This window comes from Phascolarctos cinereus, unplaced genomic scaffold, assembly GCF_003287225.1.
Source record: "Phascolarctos cinereus isolate Bilbo 61053 unplaced genomic scaffold, phaCin_HiC Scaffold_4;HRSCAF=312, whole genome shotgun sequence".
In the NCBI taxonomy this organism is placed as follows: Eukaryota; Metazoa; Chordata; class Mammalia; order Diprotodontia; family Phascolarctidae; genus Phascolarctos; species Phascolarctos cinereus.
In genome coordinates, this window is record NW_027555847.1 from 704,793,129 (window position 1) to 704,820,465 (window position 27,337).

Sequence of the window (27,337 nt, forward strand, 5' to 3'; positions counted from 1 at the left end):
CATAATAAGGTGTGGAAGGCAGTACAGTGAATGGATATATGGTTGGCTTAGTGCAACTCATTTACGTGTGAAAAGAAAATGCAATAAATCTTTTAAAATTCTGGTTAAAAACAGTTGCGACTCTAGGACAGAATTCGAAATTAAACGAAAAATGAAAAACCTTTGAATTAAAAAGTAGAGTGCATGGTGCAGAAAAGGCCAAATCACAGAATGCCAAGGAAGTATTGCATGCTTGAAGGCTGACTATACTAACAGAGCAATCATTTTTCTTATAGAATTGTCTTCTTTAAAGAACTACCATAATTTTTCCCTAAGAGATCATACAGAGTTATGAACAGCTCTCTCAAGACTTTTTCAGGTGAGAGAAGGAGGAAGACTCCTGAACTCTGACATCTCTTTACCTCAAAGATTAGCCTAACATTTTTTTTTTAAAGACTGGCCTTTCTTGCCGAGGCTGGACAAGCAAGGGCTCACTCCCAGGGCCACCTTCACTCTGTCACAGAGTTTTAATTCCCTGATTTCCAGCTTGAACCAACTCACCCCTCCCTAGGCAACATGGTGGGCCCCACTCCCTGGGGCTCACTACGCTAACACCAAACTTACTATGGACTTATGTGGATTAGTCCTCTCCAGCTTAAAACTAGGAAACAATGGATCTGCCAACCTCAGACTCTGGGGAGCTAGGATTACAGACTTATGCCAGCATACACAGCAACCTAAATATAAGACACTCAACAGCTGGCTTCTATTGATATTCCTACATGACTATTTACTCTCATATTTAATTTCATTTATTTATTTTGATGAGAAAAGAAAAATATGGAGATGGAAGCTCAGGAACTTAGCCCATTGGGAAAGAACTAGGACCAATGGGTATAAATAGCATAAGCATGGATTTAACCAAATCTGAGGAAATCTAACAATCAGAGCAATACAAAAGGAGCATTGCTCCCACAGGTGTTAAACGGTTTCCCCTCCCCAGAAAACAAAGATTGAATAATCTCTCATGGAGGAGCTTCTTTTTCCACTTATGATTTGGACCGGACAGCCACTCCAATACTGAAACTCCATGACTGTATGAACATCAAACATCTCTGGCTATCCATTACTCTTTCCTATCTAGATTAGATATAAGCATGTGACCGTGGCTATGAAGTTCCTTTGTCAGGTTTAAGTCTTTCCGTCAGCAAGGAAACCCAGTTTCAAATTCAAAGCTAGACTTGACCTGCTCAAGTTCTGACTCAGGAGCATCCCTTCGTTGCCACTCACCACAAACAAAGGATGCAGCACTATCTGAGGTACACTAATGGAAGCGTGTGATCTGAATTTCCAACTAGAATGAACAAAGTCTGTCACTCTCAATAGTTACAATGAAAAGTTCTAAAAGCCAATCCAAAAATCAGATCTAAAATATCGTGAGACTACTCAAATTATGTCTCGTGTTTTAAAGTGATACACAGGGTACAGTGATGGAAAAGGACTTTTTCAATAAGCAAATACTAGTTACATCTAAGAGATTTTTTCCTCAATACCACACTAAATGTTTGCTTTATCATCTTATTTCAATACAATAATTTATAGGCCAGTCAAGACTTATCATGAATTCCCTATCTTCCCAACTAGTAACAATTAATATTTAATCTTTTCAATGCAATGGTTCATTATCTTGGATCTCTAAAACAAATCAGCGAGAAGGATAAACCCTCTCCAATGCTCCAGTAATTCAGTATTCGTGTCACTTTTGAAAATGGCTTCATGAACTTAGATAATTAAGTTTCAGAAGAAACCTATATCTTCCACACATTATTTAGTTCAATGTTAGTCAAACTAAAGTTGCTTCTTATTTATATGTTCAAATTATTCTGGAAGTACAGTTCCTGTTGCCTGTTTGAAGAACGAACAGGCTTCCATATCTGCCATCTTGGACATGTATTTCTCTGAATCACAGAACACAGCCACGCGACAGTTACATGAAAGCGTATGTGTGATGCAAAGCGAGAGGTTGTTAAGATGCATCTTTGAAGCGCTGGGCTGAACCCTCTAGCTCCGTTCTGTCCGTCCATTTGGTAGGCATGTAATAGGGCTGGTCGGTTTGGCTAGTTATTAGGTCATAGAATCAATGTCACTTTGCCTTAAGCATGAATCCCTTTTAATTTGATGCTGATATATCTCCTCTAACTCCAATCAGAACTAATATTTCTTTCATGAAATTTGGGAGAAAACTTGATTCAAAGAAGAATGTATTAAATCCCACCTGAGTGAAGATATAGAAACAATATCAAAGTTCCTAAGACCTTCTAGGAGGTTACAAATGCACACTTAAAGCAAGAAGTAATCTGTAAGTAAAATGTTAAATTGTATTATAAACAGGATAAATGCTATGACATTTCAGAGAAAGAAAGGGTGCATGTAGGCTAATATGGTTAAACCAGTTTTGCTGAGGGAGTGTAAATTGGACTAGGTCTAAAAGCACAAGTTGGAATTCTGAACTACGTTGTAACAAGTAACATTCCAACAAGGGCAACCAGAATGAGCTTTGCATCGACATCATAGGAGAACTGGTTGAGAGAGTTGGTGATAATGAGCCTGAAGAGAACACCTGGGACAACATGATGACATGGCCTAGTGGAAAGAGCACTAGGAGCAACTGGCCAGTAGAGTGGATAAAGCCGGGTCTGGAGTCAAAAGACCTGGGTTCATGCCCTGCCTCTTGACACTCACTACCCTGAACCTTGGGCAAATCATGGATTTCCTGTCACTTAATCTCCTCTTCTGTAAATGACAGAAGTGATCTAAGCCTGTGATCTACTGCCAGCTGCAGATCTATGATACTAGCATTTTCAGTATTCGAAGGAGAATCATAAGCAAGAGGGATTATATTTCTCTGCCTCAAAAAAGGTCAAATTAGTAGCAGGGAGTTGTTCTTCAGTTGTTTCGGTTGTGTCTGCCTCTCCATGGCCCCATTGGGGGTTCTCCTGTCAAAGATACCAGAGTGAGGTTTTTTTTTGGGTTGTGTTTTGTTTTAAAGCAGTGAGTAGAAATTGCAAAAAGGTCTAGTTGATCTTGACATCAGGATAAAATCTTAAAATTAAAGCTATCAAAAAAAAAAAACTGGCCTGCTCTGTAAGCAGGGGGTTCTCTCTCCCCAGAGGTCTTTAAGCAAAGGCTGGATGACCACTTATTGGTTGTACTAGATAGCTGCTAAGGTCCCTTCTAACTCTGAAATTCTGTTAATTTAAAATTCTCTACTTTAAAGGGATTAAAAATCTGAATGGACGTTAATAGTCCAAAATGCTTAATTTCACAGCTAGTTAAGACTTTTATCACAAAAGCTAAAAACATGATTACAAGAAGCTTCTGAGCAGACTCAAATCACTTCATCACAAAACATTTCATTATCTTATTGGATTGAATATACACTAAATGCCCAATGCTTGCAAGATCTGTAATTTCCTTGGTATGGTTTGCGGGTACCAGGAATCACATAAACATTACACCTCCTATAAACTTTATCTTTGTTACTCCCTCTAATCCATACAGATTCCAACCATTTCATGACTTAACCAATGTTTTGAATGTTTTGTTGTGGCCTGAAAAGTTAATTGTCCTTTGGCCAGTCTGGTGATGAGCATTTCTGAACTTCGGCTGGTCATCAGGCAACAGGCATAAAGTTTGTCATCACCAAGCCTGTCCTCAAAAGCAGTTTCAGTTTAGAACAAGCAGAGCTTTCACCCCACAAACATTAAATGGTGATGAGGCTTCCATTTGTAAGGAGAAAATAACAGAATATAAAAATAAATGCAGGCTACTTACAAGTATGGAAATGGTCAAAATCCAAATACAGATTTCTAGAGGTGTTTAAGTTGCTGAAGAACCAAGGAAGAGAAAACGAAACATTTCTTCATTGCCCTCTTGGCTTGGCTCTGCCTTTGACTTTTTGGCCTCGTCACCAAGGTGCCTCAGCTGTCATCACACCCTGAAACTTCTCAGAGCTTGGGGTCTCCTCACCCATGCTGCCCCCCCACCTCCCACTAGTGAGTTCTTCCTGGGGCCACCATTTTGGCAAAGGGCCTAGGCTGGACAACCTTATTCTACTCTAAGCTCTGCATCTCACTTGGCAGACTTCAGCACCATGCCACCATGCCCTTACTTAGGGACTGTCCCTCTTCCCCACTAGTTTTCATCTCCCTTTTTGCTTGCTGTCCTCCCTCATTAGAATGTAAGCTCTTTGTCTGTCTTACTTTTTCCTTGTTTTTGCATCTCCAGTGCTTAGCACATTGCCTGGAACGTGTTGTATCTGACTCTCCATGGCCCCACCTGGGGGTTTCTTGGCAAAGATACTGCAGTGGTTTGCCACTTCCTTCTCCAGCTCATTTTACAGATGAGGAAACTGAGGCAAACAGGATGAAGTGACTTGCCCAGGGTCACACAGCAAGTAAGTGTTTGAGGTCGGATTTGAACTGAGGAAGATGAGTCTTCTTGGTTCCTAGCCCAGTGTTCTGTACACTATGGTGCCCCCTGGCTGCCCCCATGTGCCTGGCACATAGTAAGTGTTAAATAAATGCTTGTCGCCTTGCCTTGTCCATAAATATTGGAATAGGAAAATATATGAATAAATCTTCATAGAAATCATTTTGGCACACGAGTTTCCAGGTACTTGTCAGGACTCTACCCAAAACAAACTCATCATTCTAAATCTGAGAGTTCGTTAACAATGTAAGGATCATTATCTCTATTTCATAAAGTGACTTACATGGTATCATCTATTGTCACATTAGATAGTAATTTAATCATTGTTTCAAGTAGAAATATCCTGAATCAGTCAACCTCATAAAATAATCCTCTTTGAATTAACATTCATGCCATATCAGGCAAAAAAGTATAACCTGAATTTTTTCATCTTCCTTCAGTTTTATGTTACGAATTGATTTGGCCAGATTGTTAAATAGCTTTCGTCACTGTCATTAATCTACATTATAGTTCTCACTTTGATAATGCAAAGAATATCAGTTAGCATTTCAAATCAGTCTTTATTTATACATATTATAGATGAGCATTTTTAAAATGACACTTTTTTAAAAAAAAGTCATACTATCAGATGGTAATACTCCTCAAAAAGTCTAGGTTTGGCCAGATGCTAATCACAAAGGACATCTGTTTCATAAAATAAACTGTGTCTGTTCTATAACTTAAGTTACTTAAGTTAAGTTTCAGGGATCATCTTCTGCTGATCTATAAAGGGTAAAAAGGCACACACACAGGTCAACAGAGATGAGGTAGGGGACTAAATGCTTCCCATATGACAGTTCTTTCTAAGGGAAAGGAATGTAATTTCATAAGATCATCCCATGGGAAGGAGACTAATGAGCCCAACCCATTCTTTGGCATATTAGGAAACTAAGCGTAAATGGGTCAGGTGACTTGCCCAAGGTCTCAGAGCTGTAGGATATGACCCAAGTTTCTCTGACTCTCAATGAGCAGAGCCCATGAGCAGAACAAGGACATCTTTGATAATGGGCTACTCAGCTCGGCTGCTCAGGGTGAGGGCCTGTTTCTGAAGTTCATGCAATTGCAGGCGGCACAACTTTGAGATGATATGCAAAGAAAGTAGTGTCCTCTTTTTGAATGCATATTCTGATGCTTTATTAATAAGGTGTGATTTTGTAGAAGCATATAAGAGGAAAGGAGTTAGGTAGTTCAGTGGAGAGAGTGCTGGGCCTGGAGTCAGGAGGGCCTGAGTTTGAATCTTGCGTCAAACACTCACTAGCTATATGACTCTAGATAAGTAGCTTACTGATTCACCTGAAGTCTCAGTTTCTTCATCTGTAAAAATGAGTGTAATGGACTCAATGGCCCCTTCCATCTTTAAATATATGATCCTATGAGAATATGACAACAGAGCTTATTACAAATCAAGTATGAATATCCCTGAGTATATCTCCATCAGTGCCTAGCATTAAGACTTAACCAACGGTATGTGCTCAATAAATCCTTGATGAACTGAAAATGCTAATAATGGCTTCAATGATCTAACAGTGTGATCGCATAAAACAATTCAAACCTGTGACTGTTTAATAGCTCTGAATTCGATTCAACTTCATCTCTGACAAGATTAACAATGGAATAGCCTTATCATTGTGAATGAATTCATTTTAGTGCCTGAATTCAGCGCTCTCATTGGCATCAGACACTTGTGCTGAACCACATGGAGCCTGAGGTTCCTTCTAATGAAAATTCCATTCTGCAGTAAATACTGCATATAGATCTTAATATTCTCTTTAAAAATCCACCTCAATTTTTCCTCGGTCTGAATGTTTAAGTTTATATTTGTATCAGTACAGCAAAGTAAACAAGCCAGACAAACTCAACTAACTACCAAAACACCTGACAATGTCCTTCAAAAAGAAACATGTTAAGACAAAGTCAACATTGGTGAACACCATCAGCTTTGGCCACGTTTGTTTCTGTCAACAGCGATGATGCAAATATTTAGTCAAAGCTAGAGGTAAAAGCACTTCTCTTGTTGTTTACAATGGACATCTTTCATAGCTGCAGCCACAGTCACACCATCATATGTGTGAACATAAAACCAGCTTAGAGTTAAAGTGCTAAGCTCTCCCCCCCTTCCCCCTTCACCTGTGGGAACTCACTGGGGAGAACAAAATCAGCAAGGAGGATGAGGTCACAACGAATACGAAAAGTTCAGTATAAAGGGATGATCCTAGGACCAAAAGATTTTGATTTGATAAGGACCAGAGAGATCACCTAGACCAATCTTTCCATTTTACAGGTGAAGAAACTGAGACCCTGAAGAGGCAAAAGATGTGAGAGTAAGCAGCAGAGCTGGGGAGAAAGGAAAAACAAAGTCGACAGATGAAAGTGAAAGGCATAGATGGGGGACTGGAAGCCTGGCTCTATTATAGGCTTCCTGTGGGATGTTGGCGAAGTCCATTGACCTCTGACCTTGAGCTCCTCCTCCCAAATTATGAGAATGCCAGAGTAGGTGATCTTTAATGTCTGCAGCAATTCAACAAAGAGAATGTGATATTAAGAACAGCAGAGCAGTTTTTCAGATACGGATTTCTTTAAATGCACAGTTTATAAAAGCGAGACTTACAGATTTGTGGTGGGAGTAGGAGTGGGGGTGCAGTGGTGGCAATGGTGTTCAAATGACAACACCTTTCCTCATAGCTTCCCTTTCTCCCTCAGTAAAATAATAGGCTAAGTTAGACAGTTCCAGAGAATTCCCATCTAGCTCCAGGATTCTTTGAGCTACCTGACCCTCACAATTAGAATACCTTCAGTCAGTACACAGTTCAGCTAAATTAACAGAAGAAATACATTTCTCTGCAGTTATAATGATTAAATATTGAGAACTTTTGGGACTAAAATTCAAAAGAAGGAAGATATTTTGTCCCAACATTATGGTTTTAATATTGAATTCACAATTTTGATACAGTTTCAACAAGAGATCATCTATAAGTGATGTGAGAAAATTATGGCAATAACAGTATAGTGTCTAAGAAAAAAATGCTGAGAAACAAAAAGGACCTCCAACCACTTATAAATGACCTATGTAAATTCATTACTGATACAGTAAGTGACTACACTCACGGGCAAGCATTTCAAAGACTAATACTCACAAATCTAATTAGCAGCACAGCAGGGCTTTAGTCTACCCTTATATATTGTTCCAATAAATGAATGTACAATGGAAAAAAAAAACCACAAACATAGAGATTTCACTGGTAAGTCACCAAAGTCCTCATAAAGGCAGGTGAAATTCTGAATGTTTAGATATTTGTCATAAACAACCTTTAAAAAGAAAATCATGGCTAAAACCCATAGAAGAGAATGAGGTTTTGTTCCAATGAAAATTTTCTTCACAGTTATTGGTTTAACTTAATACTCAAACACATCTGTGAGGTCATCAATGTGGGTGATGTAGAGGGGGTTTGGATCCTACAATCATACAGACTGCAACTCATCTATGCCTGACCATTCTGAGTCAGGGTCTTTCGTCCATGTTTTCCCACAACTTTACCAAGGACCCACTCAACCTGACCAGTACCCTGCTCACTTTCTTCTAGCACAGCAAGGATACCAATGGACCACACTGACTACCCATCAATATTCCCTTGCTTTCCCCACTTGCATAGGCCAGCATTTTCCCCCACTTACGCATTTCTTTGACAATATCTTTTGCTCCACTGTTCCTTCATAATTTCTTAATGGTAAATGTGCTAAACTCTCTAGTCATACTCCAACATTTTTCTCTCAATAATCCTCCTGGTGAACCTCATTCTCAATTCTTTGTAGACCATAGTCCTTCATGTCATACAGTCTTATGATACCACCAATAGATATTAGTATTAAAAAGGTAGATCTTTGTTTATGGGAATTGTTTGGGTCATTCAAGGTACTTTATAATTTTCCAGAGGTATTCTGGCCTATTTTTCTCCTATTCAGTTCTAAGTATAATTCATTTTCCATATGTACTAAACATACACATATACACATATCATATATATGCACATACATACAAATGGGTAAATTTGGTTGTGTTTTTTAAGCTTTAAAAATTTATGCATATATTTTACCAGTATTAGTTTTTTTCCCTCCTGAAGTCTCCCTAATAAAAAATTTTTTTTTAAATTAAAACCCTCACAACAAATACACAGTCAAGCAAAACAAATTTCCACACTGGCCACATACAAATATGCATATCTCAGGCTGCCTAGTGAGTCTTTTGCCACCCTGGCAGGAGGTGAGGCACACGATTCACCTTCAGTTCTCTGGACTTGTGGTTTCTTCTGGCATTTGAGTCTTACAATCTTTCAAAGTTGTTGACATATAGTGTTGCTGACATTGTGTGAACTTCTGCTCACATCACTCTGCATCAGATCAGAGAGGATTTCCCAGTTTCCCCGACACCGTGCATGCTGTCATTTCATATGGCACAATAATGTTCTATTATATTCATTTGCCACAATTTGTTCATATTCACCAATTGTTGGATATATCCTTGTTTCCCAGTTCTTAGCTACCACATACATGAAAACAGCTGTAACTACTATCATGCCTATGAATCTTCTTCTTTCTCTCTGATCTCTCTGGGTTATAGTCCAGTAATGGTATAACTGGTTCAAATGGCAGGCACAATGTAGCCACTTTGTACTATGAATTGGTCCAAAGAGCTTCCGAGAATAGCTTAACCAAATCACATGTCAAATAATAGTGCATGAGTGTACCTGTTCTCTTCCAGTTCTTCCAATAGTTATCACTTCCCCGTTTTGTCATCTTTGCCAATCTAATACTCTCCTTATCTAATTATTAGTGATTCAGAACATTGCTTTCATATGATTGTTGATAGCTTCTCCTTTGAACATTTACTTACTGTACATGTACAAGGCTCTTAGACTTATAAATCTGAATCAACTCCAACTGAATAAGAATTAAATCCAACTAGATATGAGACATTTCTGATGGCAAAGCTTTGAAAGCATATTAGAACAGTCAAAAGGCATTCTTCATCTATCACATTTTTCCTGAGTAGAAAGTGAGCCCAAACTCTTGAGTGGTTACACATCTTGCTCAGGATGCTCCATTCTAAGACTTGACAGAATCAACAAAATGGCACTTGCCACATGGAGGACCTGGAAGAGGAATCCCTTGGGTGACACAAACTCTTCCCAGGAAATCTGTGACTATAGCAAATGCCTCAGGTGAGTGTGTCGCCCTATTTCATTTCTTGTCTGATATTAATAATTATGAGGTCATCAAACAAGGTTAATTCTGTTACATCTTAAAAGGAATCATGTATATATTTATGAGAGACATCTTGTCAAAGAAGTGTCTTTAAGGAAGCATTTTGCTCTACTTAATCAAACACTTTTTACAGTCAATCATTAAGCACCACAGGATCTTGTATTATTTAAATCTTTAAATTAATTTGTGATGGGAAAGATATGGTGTACTTGTAAAGTCTGCTTATTCAAATCCGTCTGATACTACGATCAAAATTGCCCATGATAAATACGTAGATTATTCTCATAACAATTTTACGTAGATGGGAATATAGATACACAGGTCTGAGAGAACAAAATCTAAGGTATTTCCTGTGCTTTTGCTATCTTTATGTCCTTCAGATACTTTAAATATCAATCCCTTAAAAATCAATTCCTTAACATGATCAAACCTGTCACCTCCAATACTACCAATGTCACTTTCTCTCGGTCCATTTCTATTCCCTTTCCCATCTCTTCTTCGCATTGCCATTTCTACCTCCTCTGCGAGTAAATTTAGGGTTGATTCACTTTTCTTGATGGTGTAAAGAGTTTGCTATAAAATATTTGGCAGGGGGGCCACCAGGCAATAGGGTTAAGTGACTTGCCCAGGGTCACACAGCTAGTAAGTGTTACGTAGACCGGATTTGAACTCAGGTCCTCCTGAATACAGGACCAGTGCTCTATCCACTGCACCACCTAGCTGCCCCTGTAAAAGATCTTTTCCATCTGTCATCTACTTGTTATTCTCCTAATTTCATTAACCAATGCTCTGAGAATGCTTTGCTCAGTTAAGTCTCTTGTTTAGGTTTCTTTAAACTGGCTTAACTTTCTCCTTTCCCCTATGTTATGATGTAATATAGATCATCTTCCATCATTCTTTCTTCCTTCTTCACAAAGCAGCTTACATCATAAACTGGTAATTCTCTTGGCTATCATATCTCTCAAGATGACAAATAATTCAAATGTTTGCTGACTAACAGACTTTTTTGGTTCTTTTACTCTCTTCATAATAGCCAATACTTATACAGTAAAGGATTATAAAGCACTTTGCAAATAGTCTCACTACATACTCACTACAACCCTGAAAGGAAAATGGCATTATTACCCCTATTTTACAGATATGGAAGCTGAGGCAGTCAGGTTTTGTGACTTGCCCAGGGTCACATAGCCAGCAAGTGTCAGAGGTAGGATTTGAATTTAGGACTTCTTGATTCCACTGAACCACCCGGATAACTATATTGGTTAAACTTTGGGATAAAATAATATCAGAAACAAATCACAAAAATAAAAATAGGTGAACTATAATCACAGCATTTTTGTCCTTATTCAAGATGTATAGATGTGATGTTTCTATGTAGACTACAGGTTTCCAGCCCATCTCAGTCTTTACTCGGGATCCATACTTTTCCCCACCTCTCAAATTTTTCCATCCTCACTTCCATCCAAACTTTGCACTCACATTACCAAAAAGATAGGTTGATTTAATTTTGAGCATCTTTGCGAAATGTCTCTTTCTCTTCAAATTTCAGCAAAAGATAATCAGTATCTTATTAATCAATAATAAACTAGAATCTATTTTCAGGGAAGTCTTTCTGTAAATGTTTATCATAAGCACTAGGACCAAAAGTCCCATGCAATGATGTTTCTTGTTGCCTTTGGACACACAATAAAAGGAATCCTACTTCTCAAAAAAGAATCTGTGAGATATTCTAGCACATACCAGCAACTTTCTTTGAGGCTTCCAATATTTTTTTTAGATACTGAAAATTATAGCAAGACTAATAAGATTCAATTCCTTTAGTAGTCAGTGATCAACCACTGGCAACTGGATAGGTATCTCATATATAGTAAGAATAGTTAAGTTTCTAAGCAGTCTAAAAATCCTATTTTGCTAAGCACCTTCTGCTCCTTTTTTTACAACCCTGCTGTGGTCACAGCAGGCACAGAATGGACTACAGGCCACTTTGTTTTTTCTTTATTTCATGAGTTTCCATGGTCAAAGAATTCATCACAATGTGGCCAGATGAATGGTGGCCAGTCTCTCCACATTTTGTTAGGCTGCTCCTCAGAAGGCAGATACCATTTACTGCCTGAACTGTAATGCCAGCCTTTCCAGCATGGTAGACTCTGTAGAGCATATGCTCTGCAGGGATGGCCTTTGAGACTGATGATCCTTACACTGTTCAATAAAGCATCCAAGGAGGCCTTAGTGTGATTTAACACCCAGCTCAAAACAAAAGACTAATGACCAGCGATTTAATAATTGACACATACTCCTATGGTAAATATGCAACAGAACTGGATAGATAGATACATACATATACACACACACATATAACAGCTTATTCACTTCTCTACTAATGCACTTTTTCATCTCCTCTTATATTTTCTGTCCAAAATCATCAGTGAGAATTTAGTTGGTCTTCCAAATATAAAAGTATTATCATTATGACCCAGTAATAGAATTGTAAATAGCGGCATCAAACATTACACAACAGACCTTACACTGACTCTACCTATCGTTGGCATACATGGACATGCTGCTTCCTCCAATAGCATGGAAGCTCTTGGGGACTGTTTCCATCCATCTTTATCTCTTCAGTGCCTAGCACAGTGCCTTGCACTGAAAGGGACATAATAGATTCTGGATTGATTCATACATACAAAGTGAATTAATATGCAGCTTTCCTAACATTTCTTTCTTCTCTATCTGGCAAGGATTCTTACTTAGATCATTCTGCTTTGAGTCATCACAGACTCACTGATGTATTAAAGTATGAAAATCATGAAGTGGAAAAAAGGCACAATTATTTGAGGGAAACACTTTTATTTCACATTTCACAACAAGGGAAGGCAGAAAAAGAAGCAAAGTAAAAAAAGATACCTAAGTGATTATATCTTCTACATAACAAAATAATCTTTTTTAAAATAAATAATCTTTTTTTTAAAGGTTGTCTACTTAGGAGTGGACATAATATAACATAGGACATCTGTTGTGGCCACCTTCCTACATGTAGCACATCCAAATGACACTTCCTGAGGATGCAGGAAAGCTCTTTTGAAGACAAGACCAAATCACCAAGAGTCAAAGAAGCTTTTATGTGCGTTAGTAAATTTGTGAACACCACCACACCACAATTTCTTCCTCCATTTAACAGTCTAACTCGCTTGAAAAATGACCAGCTGGATACTCGTTACTCATACCTCATCTACAGCTCTCAACTATATCTGTGTTATTAACTGATACATCATTGCTTACAACTTCCCAATATACAGAAAATAAATACCTAGAAGACATTTTAGCACCAATACTAATACCATATTTTTATGAGAATAATAATACCTGAAAATCAAACAAATTTATATGTATCCCTAAGAACTAAATCTGACATAGAGATAACTCCAGATCAGGGGAATCAATTTCAAGGAAATTGTATCAGTTAATATGCTATTTCATAAATTACTGTTTATAAAATACAGAAATTATTTAAATGACAACATAAAATGCTCTGAAAAAGTAAAAGTGTTATATAATGCTATCTTTGAATTGTGTTCCTACGCATAAGACTATGTCGTTGATTTAAAATGTTCCAATAGAGCTAAAATGTATCTTGTTTAGTAATAAATTGAAGTTCATTCATATTTTTCCTGCTTCACCAGATTGATAATGGGGGGCCAGGACCCACACAAAACAAAGAGCTCCTGTAATAGGTGGACTATACCAGCTCTAAAAGTAATGGGATTCATTGATCTAATAAGTTCAGGACTTCATTTCCAAACCAGTAGACTACAACTAAGAGTCAGAACTGAATTAACAGTAAGTATCCTATACTTCTAACTATGTACAATTTACTACTACCATGGGAAGTCAACCAACTAGAACAAGCAGGAGAATGGTAATGATACATACATCTATTCCTCTATCCAACAGATTTATTCCTTTTAAAAAAACAAATGTGTGGCTACCTTAGCCTCTGGATTAATAGGTCTAGGCAGGATTCACTAAGCACAAGGAGTGATTAATCGCTTCTTGATATGCTGGATGAGGCCAGCCCCTAAAAGGGTATTAAATTTTCATGCGTAAGCACACGGTTGCTTCCTACCCTGGTGATCTATCTCTGTAATCCCAGTGAAACTGGCTTCCCTGTTGTTCTCTATCTCCTAATGCCAAACACTCCTCCACGCTTACAATTCTCTCCCTGGTGGCTTCCCTGGCTCTCTTCAAATTTCAGCCAAAGTCCAATATTATACAGAAAGCTTTTATCATCCTCTACTTCCGTGCATTCCTTTGGAGATGATCTCCAATTTATCCTTTATCTTTTCTTTTTTCTTTTTTTTTTTTTGCTTTTAGGCAATTGGGGTTAAGTGACTTGCCTAGGGTCACACAGCTAGTAAGTGTCAAGTGTCTGGTCTGAGGCCGGATTTGAACTCAGGTCCTCCTGGCTTCAGGGCCGGTGCTCTATCCACTGTGCCACCTACCTGCCCCTATTTTTTTTTTCAAATTTATCCTTTATCTATCGTGTTTTTATATACATGTCTGCATGTTGTCTACCTGGATTAGACTGGGAGCTCCTTAAAGGCAGGCCCTGGTGTTCTGCTTTGTTTCAGACTCTACTTTGTATCCCCAGTGCCTAGGAGTGCCTCATAAAAACAATAGTAAATGCTTTGCACTTCATAAGTGCTTCCTGATGACTTGATTAAGGTGTGCCTGTGGCAAATTCTAATGCCCCTAATATGTAACCACAGTATGCCACAGTGTTCCATAATGGAGGCACTGAGGTACAATGAGCAAATCAGCAGCAAGAGTGGAAATCAAAACCGACAGTCTTCTTAATTCTCAACCTTACACATCATTTTAAAGGAAGAAAAATGTCCCTTAATATGTTTGCCTTTTGACATTGGCACAAGTGAGTTTCATACATCTCATGGAAAAGGACAAATTCTCTGCCATGAAGGTTAAATTACAATTCACGCCAAGACCTGACTCAAAACAAGGAGAAAAACAAAAAAGAGAGAGAAGAGACACAAACAGAGACAGACACCAAAGTTTGGGAGGAAACTGAAATTGATAGGATGATTTAAAGCCCTTTGAAACATATCATAAAATTCTACAGTAGCAGCTAGTAAGAGTCAATAGCCAAATTTATAACTTCCATCCTCAAGTCTATTGTGGTCTAGAATTACATATCATTCTCAAGGCGAAATTAATGTGTGAACACAGACAGAACCCAGCTTCAGTAATATCACACTATGATACCCTTTTATTTTGTTTCATAGAAAGTATCAGATAATACTCCATAAACAATGCTCTTCAATTCTAACAGTAAATTAGATAGCTTTCAAATGTTGTGCACTGCTCCCTCTGGCCTCTTCTACAACTAGTTGTACATTTTTTTCTTTCTATAAGGCGATCACGCAACATAGGAAGGTTATTTCTGCCACTAAAACTGCCATTCGTGATCCAGCAATGCAAAGAACAAGCTACCATCTCTGGGGCAAAGTAGATTTTCAAGCAAGGAATGCTGTACCCACATCAAGGACCTGAAGGGTCCAACCGCTCATATTTGAATAAATAAAAAGGCCTCCACATCTTTCATGTGCTACAGCCATAAAAATGTGTGCTTCCTAAAATGATTAGATTTGAAGGGATTTGTCCCTTGTCAGTATATAAAAGCTACAAATGTTAACAAAGGGAATAATGCATTAAGGAACTTCAGCGATTTTAAAATTAAAACAAAGTATATTTAAACGATTTGGCTTGGAAAACTTATTCTGAAAAGAGATCACTAAGTCTGGAGCCTACTTTTGGATTTATACTCTAAAGTTCACCAACATTTATTCCAACATTGACTAACCCCCTTCTATGATGTCTGCTGCTGAAAAAGCACCTAAAAATTTTAGAAAGCACTTTATATCTATTATCCTATTTGATCCTCACAACAACCCAGTGAGAGAAAGATTACAGTTACTACTGCCAACATTTTATGGCTGAAGAAACTGAGGATGCTAAAGTCTAATGGACTTAATTAAGGTCACACAACTACATGTCAGAGGCCAGAATGGGGCTTAGGTCTGTGCTCACTGAAACTAGATCATGCTCAAGTCTGAGTTTAAGCACTGGGAGATATTCAAGGTAATATGACCTATTCATATCCCTTGCAGAGGTTACACTGTTTCAAACAGACAAAGCTTGCAGACGTGCTAGAATTACAAAATATTAAAAAGCGAGTGTTAAATAGAATAGCACTTACATGATGATTTATAAAAGTCAACAGTCAAAAATACAGTGCAGACAATAAAGACGATGGAAAACTCCACTGACGTGGTAAAAAGTGAAGTAAAATCAAGAATTAGTAGGATTTGTAAGGTTAAAAGGAAATAGATGGGTATTTGCAAATAAGGTAGAATTAGAAAAAAGAAAAGGATAGCTAGAACACATAACATGTAATGAATAAACAGAGAGATCACAGTGGAAACTACATGTAGGTGAGCAAGGAGAAGTGTGAAAAGATAACCTAGAGTCAAGTTATGACATGGCCTTAAAGAAGTGGAAAGCCATGAAGGCTGGTGTAAGATGAAGGAAAGGGGACTTAGGATCAACACACCCAGGCTAAAGACCAGGGTTCATAGCTTCATTATTAGCTCTGTGAACCTGGGAATGGAGTTAACTAACCTCTTAGAAATTCAGTTTCCACATCTGTAATATTGGGATAATACAAATCTCATGGGGTTAGTGTGAAGATCAGTGGGAAATGCTTCGTCAATCATAAAGTGTCAGAAAGGCAACATAGAGTAGCGATTATAAAGAGCTGGCCTCAGTGTCAAGAAGACATGAATTCAGCAGGCAGCCTTTATTTTTATTTTTTTGTTTTGCTTTCTTGGTGAGACAATCAGGGTTAAGTGACTTGCTCAGGGTCACCCAGTGTCAAGTGCTGGAGGCCCAATTTGAACTCAGGTCCTCCTGAACAGGCAGCTTTTAGAAGAAGCCATCATAGATAGCTATCCATAGATAGCTATCTATAAAGCTTTATCTACATGAAAAAATGCTCTAAATCACTACTTAAAAGAGAAATGCAAATTAAAATAACTCACCATCTCATACCTATTAGATTGGTTAATATGACAGAAATGGAAAATGATAAATGTTGGAGAAGATGTGGGAAAATTGAGCCACTAATGCACTGTTGGTGTAGTTGTGAAATGATCCAACCATTCTGAAAAGCAATTTGGAACTATGCCCAAAGACATGCCATGCAAACCTTTTGACCAAGCAATACCAGTCTTACGTCTGTACCCCAAAGAGATCAAAGAAAAAGGAAAGGGATCAATATGTACAAAAATATTTAATAGCAGCTCTTTGGGGTGGCCAAGAATCGTAAATTATGGGGATATCCATCAATTGGTGAATGGCTAAACAAGTTATGGTATATGACTGAAATGGAATACAATTGTGCTATCAGAAATGATGGGAAGGATGCTTTCTGAAAAACTTGGGGAGACTTTTATGAATTGATGTTAAGTGAAATAAGCAGAGCCAGGAAAACACTGTACATGGTAACAACAATAGTGCACAATGATTGTGAATGATGTAGTTGTTCTCAGCAACACAACGATCCAAGACAATTTCAAAGGATGTAGGATGAAAAAGAACTGATGGAGCCTGAATGCAGATTGGAGCATACTTTTTTCACTTTCTTCATTATTCCTGGGATTTTTGGTCTGTATTTTCTTTTGCAACTTTGCTAACATGTAACTGTTTTCCATAACTGTACATTTATAATCTATACAAAATTGTCTGCCTTCTCAAGAAGGTGGGAGGGAAGAAAGAAGGTGACAGAATATGGAACTCAAAATTTTAATAAAATATAGTTTTAAAAAAGACAGAGTAAGAGTCCTGTTTCAGAGATATTATGGCTATATGACCCTGTGCAGGTACCTAACCTCCCAGACTCTCAGAGCCAGGAGGGTCATGGATGAGTAGGTATGAAACACCTTGGGAGAGGCAGCTTCCTAACTTAGGAGATCCATATACCAATTAATCATAAGAAATCTTTATTACTTTTACTATGATTATGCTTGAACTGCTGAGTGACATAAAAACAGGAGGAGCTTGCAAGAATAGGAGGTAGCAAGTAGTTAAGAGTAAGAAGTAAAGGACAGATGTACCAAGAGGCTCAGCAAACATCAGCTTGTCAAATTTCAGGTGACTGCTAGGGGAAAAAATTACTATGCAACTTACAGCTCACTAATGATCCAGGAAAAATCCTAGAGTGACATTCTTCTGAAGTTCTTTGTTATTTGAGCAAAACATTGCCTTTGGTTGTCCTGGTCTTTTCAATGATAAAAGCATCTTTCCTGTGCAAAATTATAAACAGTCACAAGATAATCCATTTGAGAAACTGTTAAAGTCCTTCAAAACTAATTGGTTTCTTAAGTTTCTTATTTTAAAGAAAATTCACTAAAAAATCAGTAATTATGGTAGCTCCCTTAGTTCTGTGTAAAGATATAAATGATGGATAAATTACATAGTACCTTTACCAAAAAATTATTATATAGAGCTAGAAAAAATAATAACAAGATTTCATCTGGAAGAACAAAAGGTCCAGAATATCAAGGGAATTAATGAAAAGAAACGCAAGGGAAGATGGTCTAGCCATACCAGATCTTAAAGTAGCAATCATCAAAACTCCTTGGTACTGGCTAAGAAATACAGTGGAATAGGTTAGGTACACAAAACACAGTAGTCCGTGACTATAACAATCTACTGTTTGATAAACCTAAAGACCCCCGCTTTGGGGATAAGAACTCACTTTCTGACAAAAACTGCTGGGAAAACTGGAAAATAGCATTGCAGAAACTAGGCATAGATCCCCATCTTACACCGCATGCCAAAACAGAGTCAAAATAAGTACACAATTTAGATATAAAGGCTGATAACTATAAGCAAACAGAGAGCAAGGAATAGTTTACCGATCAGATTCATGGAGAATGGAAGAATTTATGACCAAGAGACAGAGAACATTATGAAATGCAAAATGGATACTTTTGATTACATTAAATCGAAAAGGTTTTGCAGAAACAAAGCCAATGCAACCAAGATTAGAAGGGAAGCAGAAAACTGGAAAAGAATTTTTACAACCAGTGTCTCTGATAAATGCCTCATTTCTAAAATATAGAGAGAACTGAGTCTGAGAAAGAAATTAAAGCCATCTATAGTCATATGAAAAAATGCTCTGAATCACTATTGACTAGAGAATTGCAAGTCAAAACAACTCCAAGGTACCACATAATACCTATCATATTGGTCAACATGACAAAATAGGAAAATGATAAATGTTGGAGAAGATGTGAGAAAATTGGAACACTAATGCATTGTTGGTGGAATTGTGAACTGATCCAACCATTTTGGAGAGCAATTTGGAACTAAGGAATATAGAAATGTGCATATCTCTTGATTCAGCAATATCACTTCTAGGGCTATATTTCAAAGAGATTTTACAAATGGGAAAATGACCCATGTGTACAAAAATATTTAGAGCAGCTCTTTTTGTGGTGGCAAAGAATTGGAAATTGAGAGGATGCCCATCAATTGGGGAATGGCTGAACAAGTTGTGGTATATGAATGTAATGGAATACTATCGTGCTATAAGAAATGATGAACAGGCAGACTTCAGAAAAACCTGAAAAGACTTGTATGGACTGATACTCAGTGAAGTGAGCAACCATCTCTCTCTCTCTCTCTCTCTCTCTCTCTCTCTCTCTCTCTCTCTCTCTCTCTCTCTCTCTCTCTCTCTTTCTCTCTTTCCCTTTCCCCACTGGTTCTCATTCTTCTTTACAACATGACTAATGTGAAAATAGGTTTAATATGAGTGCATATGTTGAGCCTATATCAATTTACATGCCATCTTGAGGTGGAAGGAGGGGAGAGATGGGAAGAGAATTGGGAACTCAAAATCTTATGGAAGTGAATGTTGAAAACTAAAAATAAATTTATTTTAAAAATATATACTGCCTTGAACTAGAAAAATTTATAAGCTTATTTGAAAAATATCCACTTAAAGCCAAGAACAATAGCAAAATGATATTGTGGCAAATGGTATATTTATCATCTACAGGAGTATGTCATTAAAAGTGATCAGAATATTTCAAAATGGATAAACTGATTAGTGAATAATTACTTAAACACCACCTTCTTTGAGCCAAATCGATACTAAAAAATTAAAGTAGCATCATTTTTTCCCTAAACAAGACTGGAAAGAAAATTCAAAAAAACATTAAGCAAGGTGATATTTATACTAATTTATATTGATTGATATTGATCCTGCTGTCCAGGAAAGATGTTTTTTAAAAACCTGAACTGTTAAGGGAACGACTGTTAGTCAACATAAAGTAATTTTTTTAAAACAAAAGTAAAAGACAAGACAGAGATTATAAATTTTATGATTCAAATAATGACCCTCACTAATATTTCAAGCACTATTTATACAAAGTAAACAAAGCAACAATTCATTTTTAGTGCTAGAACCTGTTATAAATTATAATACTTTCTAAATTGCATGCTAAATGGGTATACTTTTGTTTTTCAAGAAGTATTTCTTAAATACATGTACTTTTTTAGGTTTAAAATGGCTTTGGAAGTTGGCATTGCTAAAAAGAAAACCTTTTTCCTACAAAGAAATGAAAGAATCATTGCTTAAATATCTCTTGGGGGCAGCTAGGTGGAGCAGTGGATAGAGTACCGGCCCTGAAGTCAGGAGGACCTGAGTTCAAATCCGGCCTGAGAACAAACACTTGACACTAGCTGTGTGACCCTGGTCAAGTCACTTAACCCCAATTGCCTAAAAATTAAAAAAATAAAATAAATTAATGTTGGGAAAGAAATAATTGTGAAAATACTTATCACTTTGTATCTATGTCCCTTTTGCACCTAAAAGGTAATTCTACTCTCTTCTAAATTACTATACACTATTTTTTGGTGCAAATATTATCCCTGTAAACACATGATATTACTTCAAGTGAGACTTCTTTCGCTGCTTAAAATTTCCTATTAGAAAGCCTTAACTGACATTATTTTATATCAGAATTCTATCTTTACAAGCCAAATGACGATGCCTCTTTCACCAACATGCTTATTGGCACTATTTGATACTTTTTAATGTAAAAGTATAACAAAAAGAAAGAAAAGTATTCATCTCCCTATTGGTCGCTTGCAAACAATACATTTATATTCTAGCCCAATTTCTTATTTCATTGAGAAAGGCCATTCCAAAATATCCTCACACCTCGAGCCATCTTCAAGCAGGATGAGTGGCTCCATTAAATAGAAGGTTTCCCCCAGGAGGGCTGAGGCTGCTCATCAGTTACATGGCAGAACAACTTCTTCATTGTTTTATGGGGTGCACTGGATGGCTCCTGAGGTCTCTTTTAAACATAAAATCTGTGATGAAGTATAACATTTTATGTTTTCTTTAAGAAAAAGGTATTCTTTCACATATATTGTTTCTGAAAGTGCTTAAAAGAAAACTGTTCTAAAAATATGGATTTTGTACAAATAATGAATCTCTTCAGCAGTTTTTTTCCCATAACAGAGCAGATAGGTGGAGGTAACCAAATTTTTCTGCAGCCAGTATCTCATCTCTCCAAATCACCCCTCATACAGTTGCCAAAATAATCTTCCTGAACCACAAGTCTATGTCACTTCCCTCCTGCTTAGTCTTTGGTAGCTCCCTATTGCCTTGAGGATAAAACAAAATCTTCACCTTAGTATTTAAAGCCTGTCACAACCTGGCTTCAAACCACTTTGCAGGTTTATTTTATATCACTGCCCTTTGTATACTCTATATTTAAGCCAAACTGACTGATTTCCTGTTTCCTGAAATGGGCAGTCCATCTCCTGCCTCCTATGAATTGCCTCCATCTGATTTCAGATTTTAATTTAGAATGATTCTTCCTATAAATTTAGATTTGACTAAATTTTAATGGCTGGTATCAACTAATCAGTTACATCACATGGTTGCTAAAGGGGCTGAAATAATTTAGACATAATAATCATCACTTTGCTACAACCTAGCTTTTTTTAAAATCAGAAACTTTTGCTTCACTAATATTATCAGCATTTTGAAATTCATTCCAATTAAAAAATAAAGCAGAAACAAAACATTATGCATTATGTATTGGCAATTTTTGGAGAAAAGCATGGGTGTGTTCGTTTCACAAAGGTTAGTAAGCAATGACATGGACACAGGTATCACAATCTTTCAACCTCACCTTTCTAGCCCAGTGCAGAATAAATTGAAGAACCTTGAAATACAACACTGTCATGCCCCAAAGATGTTAAAGCTACTTGAGAATAAATAAGTTCTTTTCCACAGATGGGTATGGATATAGATAAAAGAGAGAAACACAAACCAACAGTCAGGCCCAGCCTTCTAAGAAGTAAACATCACTAACCTTTTGTTGACTGGCTTCTCATCCTTTTCATAGGGCCGAACGAACCATTTACCAATCCTGACAAAGTTTTTATCCATCAGGCACCTACAAACAATCAAGAGTGAGGTGGGTTTTTTTATGGTTTCAATAATAATGTAACCACTTCTAAAGCCCTTCAATAAAGAAAGATTGATTTTGGAAGGAATAACTCAGCAAGCTGACTACCACTCATTTTTTTATGCACCTACTGGGCAATTCTGAGGGAATGTAAAGTGCCATTGTACCTCTATCATAGGGAAAGTATAAATAAATAGGGGCAAGCATAAATAAACAAAAAACAGACAGACAGGAGAGAGACAAAAGGGAAGAGAGGGAGAGAGAGAAAGAGAGAGAGAGAGAGAGAGAGAGAGAGAGAGAGAGAGAGAGAGAGAGAGGAAGGACAGAGACAGAGAGAGACAGAGAGGACAGAGACAGAGAGAGACACAGAGAGAGAGAAACAGACAGACCTAGGTTCATCATAGAAGAAAGTTCAAAAAATAACACAGTGACTTCATTTTAAAAGTGAGTAAATTTCAACAGAACTTGCACTTGTTCAAAATAATGAGAATCTCTCAAAGAGCTCCAATCTATTGTTAAGTATGAGGTTGATACATACTGACTTATTTTGCATTATAAAGTACATGTGATATCTTAAAGTGTAGATGAAACAACATGAAGAGATGAAGGAATAAAACTTGGAAACCATCAGATATTTTAGTCACTGGCTCAGAGATTTTATTTTACCATTTCAATTGGTATACAAACTATTCAACATTAAGATTTCAAGGTTATCCAATACTGCTTCTAGTGATACTTAAGCATCTAAGATATTCTGTTCCCTTGCAGATTCTATATAGCAACACCCAAAAGAACCATTGACTAAATAAGATCACAGAAAGAATAAATTATGAGTTAATATGGAAGCTCAAGAGTTTACAGAAAGGGCGACATGAGTGAAAGGGTGACTATCCTGAGAAAACAGCAAAACATAAAATCAAATCTCATATGACCACACAGCACACGTGTGAAGGATGTTTGGGAACCACTGCCACACTACAACTAATAAAAGTCACAAACGCTGCTGTCTGATTTCACGTCAGAAAGCCAAGGGCGGCCAAGGACATGGCAGGGAAATGGAGACAGCGTGCCAACCACGTAATCTGAGGTTCCATACGTGTGGGCTAGTGGCTGTTGTGGACACTATAGCTCCCATTTCTGTGCCTGGAAATGTCAACAAAAGGGTATTATCACTGCTCCACAAACCAGCAATGGCAGTTACTGATCCTTGAACCTGAACTCTTAAAGTTTGATGTGGTGATGAAGTGATGGTATTACTGATGATATATAGATTTTTCACTTACTGACAGGTCTGTGTATTATGAGTGGATTTCTCTGAGGTGGAAGGAAGACAAGAAACAAACTATTGTGTTCAATTCAACAAACATGTATTAAGTGCTTACCATGTGCTGGGCCCTGTGCTAGGGAGACTAAGGAAGGAAAGAAGAAAAATAACCTAATTAATGCCCAAAGGAAGTTTACTCAGGAGGTGGGGAGAGGGGAAGGGAAAGGGCAACAGGGAAGGCAGGGAAAGATGGGAAGATTTTTTTGGGGGGCGGGGGGGAATTTCAACCTATAGAATGTGATATGAACACAGGAAAGGTCCAGACCAAGTTATACAGAAATCAAAGCCCTACATTCAACTCACATGATTACTGGAAATTTCCATCTGAATATCCCATAGGCAACTCAAACTTCAAATGTCTCAAACTAACTTTGTTATTACACATGCATGTATACACACACACACACACACACACACGTATTCTTCACCCCAACCATGATTCTTCCCATCACATAGGTCCACAGCCTCAGATTACTCTTCAGTATCTGACACCCCTTTATTCAGTCTGTTGCCAAGTCTAACCACCTCTACCTTGAAAATCTCTCCAGTCATCACTCCATTTCAGGCCTTGGATCACACCTCTCACTTCTATTCCTGTCCCAATCTATAAGTAGTAGGTCTTCCCGGCACCAAGCTTTCCCCTATAGACCTGGTTGCTAAATTAATATTCTCAAAATCAATTGTGATTATTAGAGCCAGTTAGATGGCACAGTAGGTAGTGGTTGGCCTCAAGTCAGGAAGACCAGAATTCAAATCCTGCCTCAGACACTTGCTCATGCTGTGAATCTGTTTCCCTCAGTTACCTTAACCATGAAATAGAGATAATATCACCTTCCTCCCAGAGTTGTTGTGAGGATCAAGTGTGATTTTTTGAGGCACACAGGTGGCACAGTAGAGAGTGTAATGAGATTGGAGTAAAGACCTGAAATCGAATCAGACCTCAGATACTCAATATCTATGTGACTCCTCGATTATAAAATGGGGGTACTAACAGGACCTACCTCACTGAGCTGTGGTGAGGGACAATGAGATAACTTTTATAATATTATCTCTTAAGATGTATGATGTAATTAGAAATATTATTGTTTTGCCCAGTGCCTGGCACACAGCAGGCACTAGACTAGATAAATGTTTATTTCCTTCCTCCCTTCCCTCTTAAAACATGAATATGATCATGTCACTCCTCTGTTCAAGAAGCTTTAATGACTCCCTGGTGCCTCAAGGATTAATAACAAAATCTCCAGTGTTACATTTAAAGTCCTTCCCAGTCTGGCTTTAACCCGTCTTTCCAGAATGCGCCCACATTACTCCTTTTGATACATTCTACAATCTGGGCATATCTGACCTCTTGCTATTATTGCCCATCTACGATATCCCATTTCCTGTCTCCCTCTTCCTCTGAATTACGACAATTGTTTCTGTCTACTTCCTCTCCTCTCACTTGCTTCTCAATCCCTTAAAATCTATACTGACTTTTGTCTCGTTGCTTAAATGAATCTGCTCTCCCCAAAGTGACTAGTGCTCTCTTACGTACTCCTTCTGCTGGTCTCTTTTCAGTCTGGCTGCTCCCTGACCTCTCTACAGCATGTGAGATCATCTGCTCCTCCTGGATGATCTCACTGCCCTTCCTCAGCCTCCTTTGCAGTCATTTAGACACAGGTCCCACACAATGGGTATTCCCAAGGTGTTATCCTAGGAGGTGTTTTTTCTTTGTGACCTCGTTAGTTACCATAAATTTAATCATGATCACTCTACAGACAATTCCTATACTTATACAAAAACACTTGTTTCTCTCCTGGCTCCAGTTCTATGTCACTAAATACCTATTAGAAATTTCTAATGGATGATCCCATAGGGCCTCAAAGTCAGCATGTTCAAGGGAACTCATTATCTTTCCCCAAAAAATCTTCAAGTCACTTGTGATCCATCACTTACACCCTGCCCCTACAATTTTTACTGTTTCAATCTTTAGTCCTCCATGAATTTTCTGGGTGTGAGGTGAATTCCTGGCATTGTTTTCATTTGTATTTCTCTTAAGTGACACAAATCTTTAAGTGGTTGTTGAAAGTCTACAGTGGGTTTTTAAATATTCCTTGACCAGTTAAGATATTGGAAAGAGAGTTCTACAAGACACCTTAGTGAAGGGAAGATACCAAAACCACTTAAAGGTTCATATATGATACCAAAAAAATGATCATGAAAACAAGTTACAAACAAGTCCTGACCCATACACTTTCTAGTCTTGACCTGGTAGAACAATAATCAGGCTTAATATTCTCCAATAAAGAGGCACTTGTGCACATGTTAAATTCACACAAGATACTTTGAAAAACACAACAAAACACTATTAATGAAAAGGAGTGAATAGGAGGGGGTCTGGTCACCAAAAGTCATGGACCAAAAGGAGGAAGGATTTTCTAGAGACAATGAAATTCTCCAAATACTCCCCTTTATAGATGGTGCTGTGCTAGCCACTCCAGAGTGTTAAAAGAGCTCCTAACTAACATATGTTATTACTTAACAGATCAGACATTTCTATAAAGGAAAAACGAAAAAGATGGAAAATACCTATAGCCCAGAAGGATATCCTTATGAAAGGCCAGCTCATTCATTTCACCCTAATAAGGTGAATAAGGTGCTCTAGAAGGCACTGAGACACCAAGACAAAATGAAAACCAGTCCCCTGCTCTCAACAAGCTGACAGTCTATTGAGGAAACAGAACATTTATACAAGAAAGATAAACATATATAATTTGAGGAGGAAAAGAGCACTAGCAAATAAGGGAATTCAGGGAGGCTTCATCTAGTAGACAGCATGGGAGGTGAGACGTTTCTATCCAAGACCCCGAGAAGCAGACATGAAGTGGGGGTGTGCAGGAATATGATGGGAGAGGGAATGTCAAGTTCAGGCAATGGAGAGTAGGAACCCGGATGGAATGAAGAATGTGTGACTGGGAATAATATGAAATAAAACTATGAAGAAAGGTGGGAGGCAGCTTGGGGAGGGCTTTACATGCCAAACTGAGGAGGTTGCATTGTATTCATAGAGGTGACAGAGAGATGCTGAAAGAAAGGGTGGGTGGCACAGTTGGTAGCAACATGCATTTGGCAGCTGTGTGAACAACAGATTGAAGAAAAGTGAGCCTAGAGGCTGGGGAGACAAATCAGCAGCTACTAGACCAGTGTAGGTGAGCTACAGAAAGGGAGTGTCTGTACAAGTCAAGAGAAGGGCATAGGTACAAGATATGTTAAGGTGGTAAAGTTAATAGGACTGAGTGTAATTTATTTGTATATGTTGGTAGGGATTTGGGGGAAAAGAGGAAATAGTTAAGAATGACTCCAAGGTCATAACACTGGATGACTACAACGACAGCGGAACCCTCAACATCATTATGAAATGTTGGATGAATGAGTTTCTCTAAGTGGAGGGGGAAGAGAATAATTCCTTCCATTTTGGACTTGGTGAAATGGATAGGTCATTCAAATGGAGATGTCCAGAAAGCAGGTGATGACCGGGAGTAAAGCTCAGGAAACAGAACAGAAGTAGATATGCAGTTACAAAGCTTTGGGAATTATCTACATTGAGATGATAATTGAACCAATAGAAGCTGATGAGAATGCCAAGAGAGGGTTCTTTGAGTTAGTACAGTTGTGTATATATCTGAGGCAAGCATTGCAG

The 27,337-nt window shown here is 37.8% G+C and overlaps 1 protein-coding gene across 6 annotated transcripts in view; it reads right to left on the reverse strand.

Moving 5' to 3' along the window:
- The window catches only part of MED13L (mediator complex subunit 13L), a 395,342-nt gene that overhangs the window by 135,975 nt on the left and 232,030 nt on the right, over nt 1-27,337 (reverse strand). For 5 of the 6 annotated variants that reach the window (XM_021008008.2, XM_021008010.2, XM_021008009.2 and 2 more), the window contains one exon: nt 22,239-22,322. The exons of the other annotated variant lie outside the window; for it this stretch is intronic. In XM_021008008.2, coding sequence (XP_020863667.1) covers nt 22,239-22,322 — 84 coding nt within the window. The remainder of the gene's footprint in view (nt 1-22,238; nt 22,323-27,337) is intronic. 6 annotated transcript variants of the gene reach the window in all.